The sequence below is a fragment of the Tamandua tetradactyla genome, chromosome 3 (genome assembly GCF_023851605.1).
Source record: "Tamandua tetradactyla isolate mTamTet1 chromosome 3, mTamTet1.pri, whole genome shotgun sequence".
Lineage (NCBI taxonomy): Eukaryota > Metazoa > Chordata > Mammalia > Pilosa > Myrmecophagidae > Tamandua > Tamandua tetradactyla.
In genome coordinates, this window is record NC_135329.1 from 177,546,824 (window position 1) to 177,567,319 (window position 20,496).

Genomic DNA, 20,496 nt, shown 5'->3' on the forward strand with positions numbered 1-20,496 from the left:
CACCACTATTATTCAACATTGTGTTGGAGGTTCTAGCCAGAGCAATTAGACAAGAAAAAGAAATACAAGGCATCAAAATTGGAAAGGAGGAAGTAAAACTATCACTGTTTGCAGATGATATGATACTATACGTCGAAAACCCAGAAAAATCCACAACAAAACTACTAGAGCTAATAAATGAGTACAGCAAAGTAGCAGGTTACAAGATCAACATCCAAAAATTTGTAGTGTTTCTATACACTAGCAATGAACAAGCTGAGGGGGAAATCAAGAAACAAATTCCATTTACAATTGCAACTAAAAGAATAAAATACTTAGGAATAAATTTAACTAAAGAGACAAAAGACCTATACAAAGAAAACTACAAAAAACTGTTAAAAGAAATCACAGAAGACCTAAATAGATGGAAGGGCATACCGTGTTCATGGATTGGAAGACTAAATATAGTTAAGATGTCAATTCTACCTAAATTGATTTACGGCTTCAACTCAATACCAATCAAAATCCCAAAAACTTATTTTTCAGAAATAGAAAAACCAATAAGCAAATTTATCTGGAAGGGCAGGGTGCCCCAAATTGCTAAAAGTATCTTGAGGAAAAAAAAACGAAGCTGGAGGTCTCACGCTGCTGGACTTTAAGGCATATTATGAAGCCACAGTGGTCAAAACAGCATGGTACTGGCATAAAGATAGATATATCGACCAATGGAATCGAATAGAGTGCTCAGATATAGACCCTCTCGTCTATGGACATTTGATCTTTGATAAGGTAGTCAAGCCAACTCACCTGGAACAGAACAGTGTCTTCAATAAATGGTGCCTAGAGAACTGGATATCCATATGCAAAAGAATGAAAGAAGACCCATCTCTCACACCCTATACAAAAGTTAACTCAAAATGGATCAAAGATCTAAACATTAGGTCTAAGACCATAAAACAGTTAGAGGAAAATGTAGGGAGATATCTTATGAATCTTACAATTGGAGGCGGTTTTATGGACCTTAAACCTAAAGCAAGAGCACTGAAGAAATAAATAAATAAATGGGAGCTTCTCAAAATCAAACACTTTTGTGCATCAAAGAACTTCATCAAGAAAGTAGAAAGACAGCCTACACAATGGGAGACAATATTTGGAAAAGACATACATATCAGATAAAGGTCTAGTATCCAGAATTTATAAAGAGATTGTTCAACTCAACAACAACAAAAAGACAGCCAACCCAATTACAAAATGGGAAAAAGACTTGAACAGACACCTCTCAGAAGAGGAAATACAAATGGCCAAAAGGCACATGAAGAGATGCTCAATGTCCCTGGCCATTAGAGAAATGCAAATCAAAACCACAATGAGATATCATCTCACACCCACCAGAATGGCCATTATCAACAAAACAGAAAATGACAAGTGCTGGAGAGGATGCGGAGAAAGAGGCACACTTATCCACTGTTGGTGGGAATGTCAAATGGTGCAACCACTGTGGAAGGCAGTTTGGCGGTTCCTCAAAAAGCTGAATATAGAATTGCCATACGACCCAGCAATACCATTGCTAGGCATCTACTCAAAGGACTTAAGGGCAAAGACACAAACGGACATTTGCACACCAGTGTTTATAGCAGCATTATTTACAATTGCAAAGAGATGGAAACAGCCAAAATGTCCATCAACAGACGAGTGGCTAAACAAACTGTGGTAATATACATACGACGGAATATTATGCAGCTTTAAGACAGAATAAACTTATGAAGCATGTAATAACATGGATGGACCTAGAGAACATTACGCTGAGTGAGTCTAGCCGAAAACTGAAGGACAAATACTATATGGTCCCAGTGATGTGAACTGACATTAGAGAGTAAACTTGGAATATGTCATTGGTAACAGAGACCATCAGGAGCTAGAAATAGGGTAAGATAATGGGTAATTGGAGCTGAAGGGATGCAGACTGTGCAACAGGACTGGATACAAAGACTCAGAAATGGACAGCACATTACTACCTAATTGTAATGTAATTATGTTAAAACACTGAATCAAGCTGCATCTGAGCTATCGTTTTTTTTATTATATTTTTTGTATTTTTTATTTTTATTTTTTCTCTATATTATTTCTTTTTCTGTTGTCTTGTTATTTCTTTTTCTAAATCGATGCAAACGTACTAAGAAATGATGATCATACATCTATGTGATGATATTAAGAATTACTGATTGCATATGTAGAGTGGAATGATTTCTAAATGTTGTGTTAGTTAATTTTTTTTTAATTAATAAAAAAATGTGAACGGACACACTTTTCAGAAGAGGACATAAAAATGGCAAAAAGGTATATGAAAAGTTGCTTGACTTCACTTGCTATTAGGGAAATGCAAATCAAAAGCTATCATCTCACACCCACTAGAATGGCCCTTATCAAAAAAACAGAAAATGACAATTGCTGGAATGTATGGAAAAAGAGGCACACTTATCACTGTTGGTGGGAATGTAAAATGGTTCAAACCACTCTGGGAGGCAGTTTTCAGTTTCCACAGGAAGCTTAGAATAGAATTTCCATATGATCCATCAGTCCAATTACTAGGTATATATTCAGAGGTACTGAAGGCAAGGATGCAAATGAATATTTGCACACTGATGTTTATAGCAGCATTATTTATGATTGCTAAGAGATGGAAACAGCCCAGATGTCCTTCCATGGGTGAGTGGCTGAACAAGCTGTGGTATAAACATACAGTGGAGCAGTATGCAGCTGTAAGGCAAAATAAAGTCATGAAACGTGTTACAACGTGGATGAACCTTGAAGACATTATACTGACTAAAATTAGCCACAAACATAGGACAAATACCGTGTGGTCTCACTACTATGAACTAACATTAACGAGCGAACTTTGAAAGTTAAAGAACCCAGTCCATCAGGAGATAGAAAGAAGGTGGATATTGGGCATCTGTGCTGAAGGAATACAGAATGTATAACAGGACTGATTGTAAAAATTCAGAAATGCATAGTGCAATATTATCTGATGCTAGCACAATAACATAAGTACACTGAATGAAGCTGAATGTGAATATGGTTGAGGGAGAAGGGCTGCAGATGTGTATGACACCCGAAGGAAAGAGAGGATAAAGACTGAAATGGTATAACTTAGGAATGCCTAGAAGGAACAATGATGGTGATAAAATGTAAAAATATAAGAATGTTTTTGTATAAGAGAGAACAAATTAATATCAACATTGTAAGGTGTTGAAAAATGGGATAGTGTACAGGTTAAAATAAAATCAAAGCAAGCTAGGGTCTGTAGTTAACAGTAACCTTGTAATATGCTTCCACTGAATGTAACAAAGACATTTTGCCGAAACTAAATGTCAACAAGTGGGGGATATGGGGGAGGAGTATGGGATTCTTTGTGGAAGAAAAAGAAATGTCTTCATTTAGATTCTGGTGGCAAAGGCATGGGTATATGATTATACCAGGAACCAATGATTTTTTACTTAGATTGGATTGTACGATGTGTGAAGAAAACTGTTTAAAAATGAATAGAGAAAGGCAAGTGCTAGAGAAAATGTAGAGAAAAGAGACGTACCTATTCACTGTTAGTAGGGAAGCTGAGAGGTGCAGCCTCTCTGGAGGACAGTGTGGTGGGGGTTCGGGATTGCCATATCATCCTGTAACCCCATTGTAGGTATATACCTGGAGAAATTGAGAGTGGGGACATGCATAGACATTTGCATGCTGGTGTTTTTGGTGCCAGTGTTAGAGGTTCACAATGGGTGGAGGTGGCCTAAGGGTACAATGACTGAGGAATGGAAGGAGTTACTGTGGTGTATACATACAATGGACTACTGAGCAGCTGCACGGAAAAAGTTGTGAGGCATACAACTAGGTGAATGAATCTTGAGGACAGTATGTTGAATGAAATGTCAAAAGAAAAAGACAAATATTATCATGCCTTACTCAGATGGACTAACTACAATATACAAATTCACAGAGTTGAAGTCTAGAGCATGGGTTATCAGGTTGGGGCCTATTGAAAGGGTCCTATATTGTAAGCTCTTACAGCAGTCACATCTACTCTAGAGTTGTAACTGTTATTCCTAAATTGAGATACTGTGTGATTTTATATATAACATGGTCATTCCCTGAAACTTTGGGTATTTATATAACACTTGAGACTCAGAATTAGAGCTCTGAAGCTATGAAAGTCACCATTATCCCATATAGTAACTATTAAAATTTTTGAAAAAAGTGATCAGACTGTGACTAGAAATATGAATGAAGTTGATCTGGATAGGACTAAGGTAAATCAGAATACAGGGTAAAGGATGTTATCGTCCAAATTTTTAAACCTCAGCTTCTGTGTGAGACCAAAGGGAGAGATGTTTATTTGGTGCGAAATTTATATTTTGCTTAGTACATTATCTAATTTTACTTGTATGGTCAGTTTATTTGAGCACCAGAATGACATGGACTCTTAAATAAAGCATTAGATCTTGTTGGTTTTTATTGATTAGTGTGATGCCCTGATACATCCCAGGGTAATTTGTGCAGAGAATAAAAAAGTTTGCAAAGTTCCGTTGGGAAACTGGGAAGAAAAGCCTCCCTATCTGTGGAATTCCTGATACTCTCTCACAAGCAGTGGGAACAACTAATTCAATAGGCTAAGCCCTCAGTCTAGGGTTGTGCCCTTTGAAGCTTATTCCTTCAGAGGAGAAGCTGAGCCGCCTTACAATTATGTCTAAGAGTCACTCCCAGAGAACCTCTTTTGTTGCTGAGATATGGCCTCTCTCTCTAAGCCTACTCAGCAGGTGAACTCACTGCCCTCCCCCTTACGTGGGATATGACTCCAAGAAGTGTTTAAATCTTACTGGCAGCGTGGGACAGGACTCATGGCATGAGCCAGGACTGCGCATCATGAGATTGAGAAAGACTTCTTGACCAAAAGAGGGAAGGGAGAAATGAGACAAAGTATTAGTGGCTGAGAGATTTCAAACAAAGTTGAGAGGTTATCCTGGAGGTTATTCTTATGCATTATATAGATATCCCTTTTTAGTTTATGGTATATTGAAATAAATAAAATATTAGCAAATTGAATCCAACAGCACATTAAAAGAATTATACACCATGACCAAGTGGGGTTTATACCAGGAATGCAAGGATGGTTCAATACAAGAAAATCAATGAATGTAATGCAGCACATTAACATCAAAAGGGAAAAATCTCATGGTCATCTCGATTGATGCTGAAAAAGCATTCAGCAAAGTTCAGCATCCTTTTCTGATAAAACAACATAAGATAGGAACCAAAGGTAACTTCCTCAATATGATAAAGGGCATATATTGAAAAACTGATAGTCAACATCAAACTCAATGGGAGAGACTGAAAGCTTTCCCCCTGCGATCAGGAATAAGACATGGATGCCTACTGTCACCACTGTTATTCAGTGTTGTTTTAGAAGTTCTTTAGCTAGAACAGTCAGGCAGGGCAAAGAAATAGAAGGTATCCAAATTGGAAAAGAAGTAAAACTTTCATTGTTTGCAGATGACATGCTACTATACTTGGAAAATTTTGAGAAATCTGCAACAAAGTTATTTGAGAATTTGTGAGAATCAAAACTATAAGCCTCCTTGAAGAAAACTTAAGGAAGCAGTGGTTTCTTTGAGTTTTACACCAAAATACATGCAACAAAAGAAAAAAATAGATAAATGGGACATCTTCAGCATGATAAATTTGGGGGTGTCAAAGAACTTCATCACGAAAGTAAAAGAAAACCACATAAGGGGAGAATATATTTAGACCATATAGACTATCTGATAAGCACCTAATCCAAAATCTGTAAAGAAATCCTACAACTCAACAACAAAAAGACAACCAACCAAATCTAAGAATCAGCAAAAGAAATCAATCAGTAGGCATTTATTCAAGGAAGATATATAAATGTAGAAAAAGCACATGAAAAGAGGGTTAACATCTTTAGGAAAATGCAAATCAAAATCACAGCAAGATAATAATTTCACACCCACTAGAATGGCTACAATTAAACTAAAAATAACAAATTTTGGAGATGATGCAGAGAAGTGGGAATATTTTTGTCATTGTTGTTGAGAATGTAAAATGGTGCTGCTGCCATGAAAAATAGTTTGCTGAGAATTACATTATGACCTGACAATCACATGTCTTAAGTATATAACCCCAAAATATTGAAAGTTGGGATTTGAGCAGATATTTGTATACAACTGTTCATTATGGCATTATTCACAATTGCCAGAAGATGAATGCACCCCAAGTGCCAGCCACAGAAGAATGATTAACAGTATGTTCTATATACATACAGTGGAGTATTATTCAGCTGTAAAAGAAGAAATGAAGTACTGTTAAATATAACATGAACGAACCTTGAAGACATCATGCTAGTAAAATATGCTTAATTAAAAGGACAAATATTATTTGTTCTCACTGATGTGATGTAATTAGAATAAGCAAATCCATAGAGGCAGAAACTAGAGTACTAGGAGTTGGAGTGGGTTAAAGTAGGGTTGCTGATGCTGACTTGCTACAGAATTCTGTTTGGGGTGATGGATTCTGGTGATGGTTGCACAACATTGTGAATATAATTAATTCCACTGAATTATATATATATATTAGTGTGTTTATAAGGGGAAATTTTAGGTTATATATGTGTTATTTGAAGAAAAATTTTTTTAAATGCATAGGACTATGCAATACAACCAGAGAACCCTAATGTAAACTACAGCCTACAATTAATAGTATGATTATAATAATATTCTTTCATTAATTGTAACAAGGGAACCCACTAATACAAATTGTTAACAATGGGGCTGGGATTATATGGGAATCTGCATTTTCAGTATGATATTTTTGTATACCTATAACTTCTCAAATAGAAAATATTTTAAAAAATTAAAAAGAAGGATGTTATGATGACTGGGCTGACCCCTCCCCCAACCCTCATCTGCTCGGTGGAGTGCTGGCTGGAGCTCCAGTGTAGATCCCTGCTTCCCAGTATTGGAGGAAGCACAGTGACCCTTATGTACATGTTGGCAGCCTATATGCCCAGCTCAATCTATCTGGTGGCCTGATGGATTTGCTGTCTCAGAATTTGCCCTGCAAGTATAAGGCAGCTTATTGAGCTCCATTACAGAATGCTGTGAGACAGCAATCAACTCCTACTGTCAGGGGCAGTGGATTATTGGCTGTGAGACATATAGTGCAGTGCCCATGACTGTGAGAAAACTTTTTCTTAGGTAGGAAGTGGACATTTGATTCCATGTAAATGGGAATCTTAGGCCCACACATGCATGCCCTAGGCAAGACACATGTGCAGAAAGGATCAGGAAGGGCCCATATTCTCTGGTTTGAAGCTATTCTCTGAACTTGTTGTATAGAGAAGAGCCAACGGGGAGAGAGTATGGTACAGGTCAATCTGCAAAGGGTAGGAAAAATGTTTTATTTTTTCTCTTGTTAGTTCCTGGCATTCAAGAAAGCTGTCAGAGCTGGATACAAGCTTAATGAACAGACACCTCAGAGACTAAATTCCAGTGATAACGCATCAAAATATAAAAATGTCTAGGATTCAATAAAAGGTCACAAAATATGCAAAGAAAGAGGAAGCAATGCCCCAGGCAATGGAGAACATTAAAGCATCTGAAACCATCAGTGCAGAGGCCCAGGTCTGGAACATACCAAAGACTTAAAAGATGTTCCTAAAAATACCCAGAAACCTAAAGGAAAATATGGACAGAGAAGTAAAGGAAATTAAGGATCTGATGAATAGAATACAAAAGAGAATTTTTGAGAATATAGAAATGGAAATTGTAAAAAGGAACCAAGTATAGCTGAAGATCATAGTTAATAGATGCTAAGAATTCCCCAGAGGGTTCCAGTAGCAGATTAAAGCAGATAGAAGAAAGAATTTATGAACTTGAAGAGAAGACCATTGAAATCATTTGTTCTGAGGGACAGAAATAAGAAAAGTGAGCAGAATCTAAGGAACAGAAATAAGAAAAGTGAGCGGAATCTAAGGAACCTGTGAGATGCCATCAAGCGTACCAATATGTGCATTGTGGGAGTTCCAGAAGGAGAAAAAGAGTAAGGGGCAAGGGGATATTCAAAGAAATAATGGCAGAAAACTTACTGATTTAATGAAAGATTTGAATATATACATCCAAAATGCTCAGTGGTAAGGGAGTTTATCACTACTGGACCAGCTCTAGTGGAGCTTGCAGGTTGAAAGGAAAGGACAATAAATTGAATAGAAGTCAAGTGAAGAAATAAAGATCTCCAGTAAGGATAACAACTTAGGAAAATATTAATGCCAGTACTATTGTATTTTCGTTTTAACCCCCCTTTTTGTTTTCTACAGCATCTTAAAGGCAAATGCATAAGATATAATGATAAATCAGTGGTTTGTGACTCAATACATATATATATATAATTTATGACAGCAATGTAATGGTGAGGGGAATGGAAGGTATAAGAACATTGTATATATTATTCAAATTAAGTATATACCAAAGCAACTGAGATTGTTAAAGATCCAGGCTGTTAAATTTAAGCACCAAGGTAACTATGAAGAAAATATCAAGAGAATATGCAAGGTCACAGAGACAAAAATTAGAATATAAGTTGCCAAGAATGGTGGGCTGGGGCAGTGGGGCATTATTGCATAATGGGTATAGGGTGTATGTTTGGGGAGATAGGAAAGTTTTGTAATGGAAGGTGGTGAAGGTACTCCGATACTGTGATGTAATTAATCCCATTGAATGGTCAGTTTGGGATTGGTTAAGATGGGAAAGTTTCTATTGTTTGTATGTTCCCACAATTAAAATATGAAAAAAAGAGTAACCAAAGTGACAGTCACAACTGAATACAACATGATCCCAGATGGAATGTAGCAAGAGTGAAGAAAAGGCTCAGAGGGACATTATTGGGATATCTGAAAAAACTGGAATGTAGACTGTAAGCTTTATATGAATGTTAAATTGGATTGATAGATGGATAGATAAATGCATAGAAAGAAGCAAAGAAAGATAAAGTCATGTGGCAAATGTGGTAAAATGTTGAAATTGGTGGATCTGGGTATGGGGGAGAGGGGCATAGTATAATGTTAGAGTTCTCTGTGGGGTTTGTATTGTTTTTGTAAAGGTCTATTAAGTTTGAATGGATTTCAAAATGAGAGGTTAAAAAATAATGCCAAGAACAGCAACTTAAAAGGTAATGTATTGAGAAAAAAAATAGGTAATGTATTGGATGCATGGGTGGTTCAGTAGTAGAATGCTCAGTTTCCATGCAGGAGACCTGGTTTGATTCCCAGACCATGCACCATCCCCCTTCCTCCCCCCCCCCCCAAAAGGGTAATATATGAAACCTCTCTTTTTTGCTCTCACGTTTTTCTTAAGGCTCCTGTTCCAAAGAGTGCACTTATTCCAGTAATTCCCATCACCAAATCAACAGGCTCCCGATTTCGAAATAGTGTGGAAGGATTGAATCAGGAAATTGAAATAATAATTAAAGAGACTGGAGAAAAAGAAGAGCAACTTATAGTAAGTGATCTTATATGTTAAAATATGTTTTTTTTTTTCACATGGGCAGTCACCGGTACGGTAACAGAACCCGGGTCTCCGGCATGGCAGGTGAGAACTCTGCCTACTGAGCCACTATCTCCTGCCCTAAAATATGTTTTTAACTATTAAAAACACAAAATTTTAATTTCCATATTAATTTCCTTCCCATTAAGAGATAATGAAAATTTGGGAATTTTTGGAAAACTTTGACCTTGGAAAACTTTGACCTTGGCAAGTGAGTGAAAAGTTTCAGGGGCAGCTGATGTAAGTTAAATTGAGTCCTTGAAAAAAATTTTTTTTTCTTTATTTGCATTTGACAATTAGTAGACAGATAATTTACTTATTATTTGCTGTTTTTCAGTATACACAAGTTTATTTTACTAGTTTTGGGGAATCTGTGTGTTACATGACGTAAAAATCTTCCTAAACATTAATCTACTCGTTGCTTTATTGTTTGGTTTTTGGTTAACATTTCGTGGGTATACTGGGCTGTATCATTATGAAGTGCCATTTGAAACCATCTTCTACATAACCTTTTGCCAGCTAGAATACACTTAAGAATACTTCATATGTTAGCCACAGTGAGAAAGATTCCTACTTAGATTTAAAAGCTTTGTCACAGAGTATATTTATCTAAGCCTCCATTCTTTAGTGAAAGAGGAATTGAGGAGTTTGTGTTTTATTGATGGTTTAAATCCTTTCCTCTAAAGATGAAAGATTTGTTTAGCTTAGAGAAAACAACTCTCTACTACCTTTCCTTTCTCCATGATGGAGAAATGTTCCCTGAGATAAAAATATATGAATCAAGGGTGGAAAAGGGAGCTGATTCCTTTACTAAATGAGCCACACAAGCTTTCCTCCAAGTGTCTCCTTGATTTCCCTCTGTAATCACTCCTGATATAATTAACCTTTTAGGAAGATTTCTTTGAAAGTCTTTCAGGCGGAGTAGGCAGACAGAGAAAGGTAGCAAACGCCTGGCTTCAGTTATCACTAGGTCATACAGTGGATAACCTTTTCCTCTAATATGGAATCTGGTGTTACACTTAGTTTTCTCAGACACTTTTTACTTTAGCCCTTCCTTATAATTAAAAAATAACATTTAGCACATAAGTGTTTCAGTGTGATTCAAGCACCATTGACTCTCTGCTGTGAGCCAGGCCCTGAGAATAGTCTTTCACCAGGCTGCTCAGTGTCCAGTGGAGGAGTTAGATTCAACCAGGATGTCACTAACAGAACGGCATGAAGGCTCTTTTTTTAGCCATTTAGGTCTCATAAGTAGGAGGGAATTTCTCTCTTGTTTAGGTCTCATAAGTAGGAGGAAATTTCTTACTTGTGTGTCTTTGGGACTACAGGGGAAAGTAGACATTGGGTACATTTCTGGGTGCATTTCAAAATCAATAATAAATTTACTTATATTTAAAAACATTTATTTATAACAGCCACAAGATATTCCAGATGGCCATCGTGCACCTCCCCCCCTTGTACAGAGAAGTAGCAGCACACGCAGCATTGACACGCAGACACCTGGTGGGGCAGACAGGGGAAGCAACAACAGCAGCCGCTCTCAGTCTGTGTCCCCCGCATCGTTCCTCACCATCTCCAATGAAGGTAGTGAGGAGAGCCCTTGTTCAGCTGATGACCTGCTTGTTGATACCCGGGATAAAGGTACAACACTGGAGGAATTTGTTGCTAGGTGATAAGCAAACAGCACCTGTTTTATTATGCATTCTGTTCATTTTCTAGCAGAATGCACACTGTTAAAGCTACCAAGGCAGTGGCTTTGAGATGTGTGCAAAGCACAAATTTTTAAAATTGGAGTAAGAACAAAAGGTTTTACTGTGGTGCTCAGGTGATCTCCTAGTTGGATGGTTTTTGGGGCTTTTGTTTGTATTTTCTTTTTTTAGCATTATTAAATAGTTCCTTATTAGTGAAAAATACATTCTTTTTGGTATAAATGAGGTGAACATTTGTCCCAAAAGCACTTTGTTCTGTCTCACCTTACTAGTCATAAGTTGTTAATATCTAAATACTTTTTAATTGAGTGTGAATCCCTCAAGTTAGTGTTTTTTAGGATCTATATTTGTGATATTGCTAACACAGGTTAACCTTATTTATGTCAATGCAAAATGTATATTCAAGGCAAGTCTAGACTAAAAAGTTGGAGAAGGCTATTTATACACTTAAACTGCTTATGCAACTTAAAAAATAACATGAAAACATAGCAGTTTGTATATTGATTTACAATTTTTTTAAATCTTTTAAGACAAATGTGAACTTTTGTGTCAGTCCATATCAAGGCAATGTTTTTGTTAGCTTAATCTTAGTTACCACATCTACCTGAAAACAACAATATGAAATTTATTTGTGAATTCTGCGGCTCAGTTCAGTGGTCATTTATTTACAATCTGTTACATGCAGTGTATTGAGTGTCCTAAAATGTTTCAGTTTTTTAAAAATTTATTTTTATTTTTTTAAATACCAAAAAACACAAAGAAAATGCAAACATTCCTATTTTGATCATTCCGTTCTACATATATAATCAGTAATTCACAGTATCATCACATAGTTGCATATTCATCATCATGATCATTTCTTGGAACATTTGCATCTATTCAGAAAAATAAATAAAATGAAAACAGAAAATGCTTCAGTTTTATGACTGGCCATTACTACTAGTCACCTAAATCAGTGAGACTATAGCAAGTGCAGATGGCATAAGAGTCACTGAAGAAGTCACTTCAAATTGTGGACAGTTTGTGGGCCTTTTTTTTTTTTTCTAGTTTCTAGTTGAGATAAACTATGGCTATTAAAATTTGCGCCTTTATTTTCCATAATTTCTCCTCTTACATCAGTAATTGTAAGAACTCCACAAATTTTTTGTTGTGCTGTTTTGTATTTTAGGAGATTAGTGATTGACGTCTTTGAAGAAAGTAGGGTCACGGGCTACTATCAGAAAGGAATTTGTAGCTTAGCTGATACAGTCAGACTGAAAAATTTAGAACAGTTATGTAATATATCAAGAAGTTTAAGTTAATATAGTAGAAACTGAGGACATTACACTGAACATGAATATAGGAGTAAAGAAGTATTCCCTCTGGTAGGGTTAATTTGGAAGGATTTCAGAAATTCTGAGCCGACTTTGAAGGAAGTTTTGGAAAGTGAACCAAGAAGGACCTTATAGTGAAGAGGAATTTCATCAGCAAAAGGAAGTCTTCAGCAAACAATGCACATATGGCTATGGCTACCTGGAGCAGAGATTATAATAAGAGGAGCAGAAAATTCAAATGGAGAAATTTTGAAGAGCAGGCCAAGAGCTACCAATGAGTAATCCATTTCAGAAATTTTTACTCAGGAAAATGGAAGTGGTGTTTGGGTATATTTGTTGAGTATAGAATAAAAATAAGGCAGCCAACTAGATCATTGTTCACAGTACTGAGGGTTACATGACTCATGCCTAGGTGGTTGTGGGTGAAAAAAAAGTATCACTTAATAGTTAAGCATGTATTAACAAATATTAATCATTTCCTCTTGAGTAGGAATGGTGTAAGATATTGTGGTGATAGAGATGAACAAAACACTTCCTTCTTTCAATTAGTTTGTGTCTGTGTGTGTGAGGGGTGGTGGCCATGAACAATTACAACACAGTATGACCAAGTATTTATGCAGCAGTATTTCTTAATAATCTAATGTGTTATTTCTTGCAGAGAATGGGAACAACTCTCCTTTGCCCAAATATGCAACTTCACCAAAACCTAACAACAGTTATATGTTCAAAAGGGAACCTCCTGAGGGCTGTGAAAGAGTCAAAGTCTTTGAGGAATGCTCGTAAGTCTCCACCCCCTATGCCCAAACTTTCATTATCAAATAAGTTGCAAGACTAGTATAGTGAGCACCGTATCTATCACGCGGATTCTGTAGTTGTTAACATTTTGCCATATTTGCTTTGTTTGTGACTGGTGGTATTTGTTTTGCTGAACCATTTGAAAGTAAGCTGCAGATGTCAGGATACTTAAACCCTCACTACGTTTTAATTTGCATTTCATAGAAGTCCTCCTGTATAAACAACAATACCATTATCACACCTAAGAAAATAACAGTAATACCTAATGTCAACTAATATCCAGTTGTTATTCAGATTTCCTCAGTTGTCCCCAAAGTATCTTCTATGGCTGTTTTTTTTTTATTGTTATTTTTAAAAATCTTTGTCTAGTCAGATTTGCACATTGAATTCAATAATGTATGTAGTAAAGGTAGACCATGGATCTCACCTAGTTTGTTTCTCTTCTTTCAAGGATCAAATCTCTTTCAGTTTTTGTTTACTTTTAGTGTCTCTCCAGTTCTTTTAAACAGTTTTTAAAAATATTTTGTCCGGAACTGGAATTCTTTCACTGTGTAGAATCATATTACTATGATGAAGATAATGTAAGAAGCAAAACTTTAAACTAACAGTAATTGGTGCCCTTGATATTCCATATTCTGTACTCATGTAATTTTGTTGGCTGGCATTCTAGTCACCTACTCCCATTTAGGCTTATAATTAACCCAGAAAGTGTGAAGCCTTGTGTTTTTTGCGTTTTTAGTAACTGTGGCTCCTTTCTTTACAAATGATGGCTTACAGAGTTTCAGGTAGGTATACAACTGGGAAAATGAGGTGGTGAACATTATTTGTGATTATGATGATAGTACTTAATCCTCATCTCCAGTCCCTCTATGGCTGCAAGTCTGGAAACCATCCTTGGCCTTCTGTCACTATAAAACCCAAAAGACAATATGGAGATTGTTCAGCCTCTTCCAATTGACATACTTGTCTTTCTCTATCAGGAACATCTTTGAATAGTTTGAAATATGGCATCCTTTGGTTGTTCTTATGTGGTCCTTCCTGTCAGTGCTTTCTTCAACCTGAATTCTCAATAATTTTGCCACACAAAGAGCATTTTTTAAAATTCCTTCAACTTCTCTGTTAGGAAACAGCAGCTATCAGTCTCTTACCTATTTCTTTGACAGTAATTGAAAACTTTTTTAGCAACTGCTATTTTTTTTTTAATCTTGTCAGTCTCTTAAGTTTTGTCTATTGCTAGCTGAGTGTTTAAGCCAGTATTTCTCTAGATTTATACCATGAACTCTTTGCATCATATCCAGGATAACTAGTTAAAACCCCATCCCGGACTTAATGAATCAGTAAATTTGGTGGTAGGATGTATATTCTGCATCTTCAACTTATATACTTCATGTGATTTTTATGCTCAATTTGAAAATATTGGCTTAGACTTCTTAATGAACAATTCTTAAGATATGGGGTCATAATTTATTAAGTAAAAATCAGTTGGGGGTGCACAGGTAGTCCAGTGGTTAGAATGCCTGCCTTCCATGCGGGAGACCTGGGTTCGATTCCCGGACCATGCATCCAAAGAAAAATCAGTTGGGCCAAAAAAACCTTTTTTAGGTTTGACTCATTGATGTAGTCATTAGTGGGTAGGATTTGCTTAAGTGCAGATAAATGGCTGATTGATTCAAAAGCAAAAGGAATTTTTTTAATGACCTTGAATGAACAGGTTGATGTTCTGTGATATCTGCATTAGATGATTATATTTCTCATGACTTAATATGAGAGTGTTCTAGTTTGCTAGCTGCCAAAATGCAATATACCAGAAATGGAATGGCTTTTAAGAAGGAGACTTGAATAAGTTGCTAGTTTATAATTCTAAGGCCAAGAAAATATCCCAATTAAAGCAAGTCTATAGAGATGTCCAATCAAAGGCATCCAGGGAAAGATACCTTGGTTCAAGAAGGAAAATGTCCCAATTAAAACAAGTCTATAGAAATGTCCAATCAAAGGCATCCAGGGAAAGATACCTTGGTTTAAGAAGGCTGATGAAGATCAGGATTTCTCTCTCAAGTGAGAAGAAATCCTTCTCTCTCAAGTGAGAAGGTACATGGTGAACACAGTCAGAGTTTCCCTCTCATCTGGAAGGCACATGGTGAACACGGTCAGGGTTCTTCTCTCACCTGGAAGGGCACATGGCAAACACAGCCTCATCTGCTAGCTTCTCCTGACTTCCTGTTTCATGAAGCTCCCCGAGAGGCATTTCCCTTCTTCATCTCCAAAGGTTGCTGGCTGGTGAACTCTGCTTCTCGTGGCTATGTCATTCTTCTCTGCTCTCTCTGAATCTTTTTCTCCAAAATGTTTCCTCTTTTATAGGACTCCAGTAAACCAATCAAGTCCCAACCAAATGGGTGGAGACATGTCATCACCTAATCCAGTTTAACAACCATTCTTGACTAAATCACATCACCCAGGGAGACGATCCAGTCACAGTCTCAAACATATTGTATTGAACAGGGATTATTCTACTTTTATGAAATGGGATTTTGATTAAAACATGACTTTTCTAGGGGGCATACTTCCTTTCAAACCAGCACAGAGAACTATATACTACTGTTATTTATATTTAAAGAGAGGAAAGAAAGGACAGATGTGTTTGTATAGAGAGAGAGATTGATAGGTAGATAGATAATGAAACAAGCTAAATCCTACATTACATGTTTTATGACACATCTATTATTAGAAGGCAAAACCCATTCTTTTTTATATGTGTATAGTTTATTATAAATTTTACTAATATAAAGGATGCATAGCACATCAAAACATATTCATTTTTTAAAAACTTTTTTTTATGGTATAATGTAACATATATACAAAGCAAAGAACGAAAAAAGCAATAGTTTTCAAAGCACTCTTCAACACGTATTTACAGGACAGATCCCAAAGTTTCTCATGGGCTACCATACCATCCTCTCAGGCTTTTCCTTTTAGCTGCTCCAGACTATAGGAGACTTAGAAGGAATATGTTTTTTTTTAATCATTGAAATCAACTTTTTTTTTTTTTGTGAAAAATACCATATAAACAACAAAACAATAAATTTCAAAGCACACCACAACAATTAGTTGTAGAACAGATTTCAGAGTTTGATTATCGGTTACAATTCCACAATTTAAAGTTGTTACTTCTAGCTCCTTGAAGATACTGTCAACCAAAAGAAATATTCAAGCTTTTTCAACTTGGAAGGAGCTGTAAATACTGTAGGGTAGGGAGATTGAGCTAGCTGATATTCTGGAGAGACTGGGTCCTCTAGGTTTCAGATCTTATCTAGTCCAGGGACCCATATGGAGGTTGTACAAAACCTGTTCATTTTTAAACACAGTATGGATGTATTTTTTTTTATGTAATATGACTTGAGTTTTCTTTCTTTGGAGCTACCATTTTCTTTGCTAGTAATTTATTTCCAAATTGAAAAAAAATTCAACAGTTCTTTAAGAATAACAAGGAGGGGCTTCTGGGAAGATGGCTGAATACAGCAGCTCAAGATTAGCCCTGCTCCATGAAAAAGTTAGAGAAGGGACAGGAGGGCAACTGAGGCAGCGATTTGGGAGTGTGCATGACTGGGAAAGCGTTCTGCATGACATGGGGCAGCCTGGGTTGCAGAGGCTGAGGAACTGAGAAGCAGAAAGCTGGAGTCTGGCATGGAGGCACAGAGTTGGGGAGCCCGCGGGAGTGCATAGATGGAATCCTGGGACTAGGAAGTAAGCCAGGCCATGTTCCTTGGGTGTGCTACTCTCACCAGCACAGCCCTGTGACCGGCGACTCATCTCACGCCCCACACACCCGAACCCCATCATCCACTCCCATTCCCTGCGCTTCAGGTGCCCCCACCCCACCAGCCCCTAGTGCACGTACCTACCCCCCACCTCCACCCAAGTGCAGCCCAAGGAACTTCCTGCAGCCCTCTCGAGCACTACCTCAACACCTTCCCTGTTCCCTGCAGGCACTAACCTCCATACATAGGCTACCCCCGTGTCCCTGCCCATAGTGTCACACAGCCTGACTCCCCACCCCCTCACCACTGTGTGTCCGTTTACAGCATTCCCAGGCCCACGCATGTGCATGGGCCCTCAGTCATGTCATTTAGCTCAGGGAACCGCACTTTATAGCAGTCCTAGAACTGCACATGTGCACAGCCCTCAGCCTCACTTCCCAGCTCTGAGAAAGTGCTGACCTGCGCAGCCAGGTCAAATCTGCCCCCAGTCCATGAAGGCATAACGCCAAATTGCTGCCACAGCTCTATGCATGCGCAAAAAGGGCCCCATGCCTTAGACCAGCACACATCAGACTTATGCCCCCCAGACTGGTGCCCCTACACAGTTACCTCCTCCCTGGCCACTGGGCATCCACGTTCACAAGCATCAGCGTAACATCCCTAATCTGTTCCTATATATGCCCTGAAACAAATCACCACACTGAGTGCCCCAACCTGTGCCCTGCTCCCTGCTGCACAACCATCCCACAAACACAAGGCCTTAGACTACTGAAAGAAAACAACTCCCAAAGTAAATCAATCAAGATATTTACAAGCCATGAAGACAGCAGAAGATCACTAAGCATATCACAATGCAGATATAGCCCTGCCTACTGACCAGATTAAAACACCAGAGGAGACACAAACATTGGAACACTAATCAAAGAAGTTCATACAGCTCTCTTTAATAAAATAAGTGGGATAGTAAATGATGTAAAGGAGATCAAGAAGACAGTAGAAGAGCACAAAGAGGAATTTGAAAGAATAAATTAAAAAATAGTGGAAATCACAGAGATTAAAGACTATGTTGACCAAATAAAAAACATACTAGAGGCACACAACACCATATTTGAAGAGACAGAAGAAAGAATAAGTGACATAGAGGACAGGATAATTGACTTCAAGGACTCAAAACAGCAAATGGCAAAAAAAAAAAAAAGGTGGAAAAAATTAAATGGGAACTCAGGGAAATGATACACAAAACAAAGCGCACAAATGTAAGAATCATTGGTGCCCCAGAAGGAGAAGAGAGGAGTAAAGGGCTATGAAAAGTAGTTGAGAATATAATGGGGGAAAACTTCCCAACCCTCATAAAGGACATAAATGTACAAGTCAGAGAAGCCCAAAGAACTCCCAACAGAATGCATCCAAATAGGCCTTCCTCAAGGCACATACTAATCAATCTGTCAAATGTTGAAGAGGCAGAAAATCCTGAAAGCAGCAAGAGAAAAACAATCTACTACATACAGAGGAAATCAAATAAGACTGAGGTCAGACTACTCAAATAGCAACCTGGAGGTGAGAAGGCAATGGTATGATATATTCAAGATCCTGAAAGAGAAAGACTTCCAGCCAAGAATTCTGTACCCACTAAAAATTGTCCTTCAAAATCGAGGGAGACAGAGATATCCCCCCGATGAATCCCAGAATGATTTGATCAGTGACTGGAAAAGTATTTGCAAGCCCCCTTTGGGGAATGGTGAGAGTGGGGAGAAATTCAACTTCCCCAAGTTGAATTCTTGATACTCTCACAAGCAGTGTGGACAACCAAAGCTATAGGTTGAGCCCCCAGGCTTGGGGTTTGTTCACATGAAACTTAACCCCACAAAGGATAGGTCAAGTCTACTTAAAATTTAGGCCTAAGAGTCACCCCCAAGAGAGCCTCTTTTGTTGCTCAGATGTGGTCTCTCTCTCCAGCCAACATGACGAGCAGTCTCACCACCCTCCCCCTCTCTGCATGGGACATGACTCCCAGGGGTGTGGACCTTCCTTGCCACATGGGACAGAAATCCTGGAATGATCTGAGACTCAGCATCAAGGGACTGAGAAAAACCCTAGAATGAGCTGAGAATTAACATCAAGGGATTGAGAGAACCTTCTCGACCAAAGGGGGAAGAGTGAAATGAGACAAAGTGTCAATGGCTGAGAGATTCCAAACAGAGTCGAGAGGTTATCCTGGAGGTTATTCTTATGCATTAAGTAGATATCACCTTGTTGTTCAAGATGTAGTGGAGAGGCTGGAGGGAACTGCCTGAAAATGTAGAGCTGTGTTCCAGTAGCCATGTTTCTTGATGATGACTGAAAAATGATATAGCTTTCACAATGAGACTCTGTGAATGTGAAAACCTTGTGTCTGATGCTCCTTTTAGCTACTATATCAATAGAAGAGTAGAACATATGGAATAAAAATAAATAATAGGGGGAACAAATGTTAAAATAAATTCAGTTTGAAATGCTAGTGGTAAATGAAAGCGAGGGGTAAGGGGTATGGTATATATAGTCTTTTTTTTTCTCAATTATTTTATTTCTTTTTCTAAATCGATGCAAATGTACTAAGAAATGATGAATATGCAACTATGTGATGATATTAAGAATTACTGATTGTATATGTAGAGTGGAATGATATTTAAATGTTTTGTTTGTTAATTTTTTTTAATTAATAAAAAAAGTTTAAAAAAAAAATCGAGGGAGAGATTAAAGTTTTCACAGACAAAGAAGTCCTGAAAGAATTTGTCAACAAGAGACTGGCCCTACAAGAAATACTAAAAGGAGTTATACTGGGCTGAAAAAAAAAGTCAAGAGTGGGAGGTCTGAGGAGGGCACAGAATTGAAGAGTACCACTAAGGGCAATCTAAATAATACAAAGAGAAAGAGGGAAAAGAATATATAGATCTGACAAATAAAATAAAAATGATAAGAGGGTGGAATCAAGAAACACCTTTTCAGTAATAACTTTGAATGTTAATGGACTAAACTTAACAGTTAAAAGATATAGATTGGCAGAATGGATTAAGAATCATAATCCAGCTATATGCTGCTTATAGGCATATCCTATATGCCTTAGGCACAAGGATACAAACAGATTGAAAGTGAAAGGATGGAAGAAGATTTCCCATGCAAGTTGTAACCAAAAGAAAGCAGGAGTAGCTAGCTATACTAATATTGGACAAAATAGACTTTAAATGTAAAGACATCATAAGAAGCAAAGAAGGACACTATATGTTAATTAAAGGGTCAAGTCACCAAGAAGATATAACAATCATACATGTTTATGCTCCCAATTTAGGAGCTCCAA

At 37.5% G+C, this 20,496-nt stretch overlaps 1 protein-coding gene across 1 annotated transcript in view; it reads left to right on the forward strand.

Moving 5' to 3' along the window:
* FAM117B (family with sequence similarity 117 member B) overlaps positions 1 to 20,496 on the forward strand; it is a 160,468-nt gene that overhangs the window by 130,373 nt on the left and 9,599 nt on the right. The window contains exons 5-7 of the mRNA XM_077154745.1: positions 9,402 to 9,545; positions 11,006 to 11,231; positions 13,271 to 13,391. Coding sequence (XP_077010860.1) covers positions 9,402 to 9,545; positions 11,006 to 11,231; positions 13,271 to 13,391 — 491 coding nt within the window. The remainder of the gene's footprint in view (positions 1 to 9,401; positions 9,546 to 11,005; positions 11,232 to 13,270; positions 13,392 to 20,496) is intronic.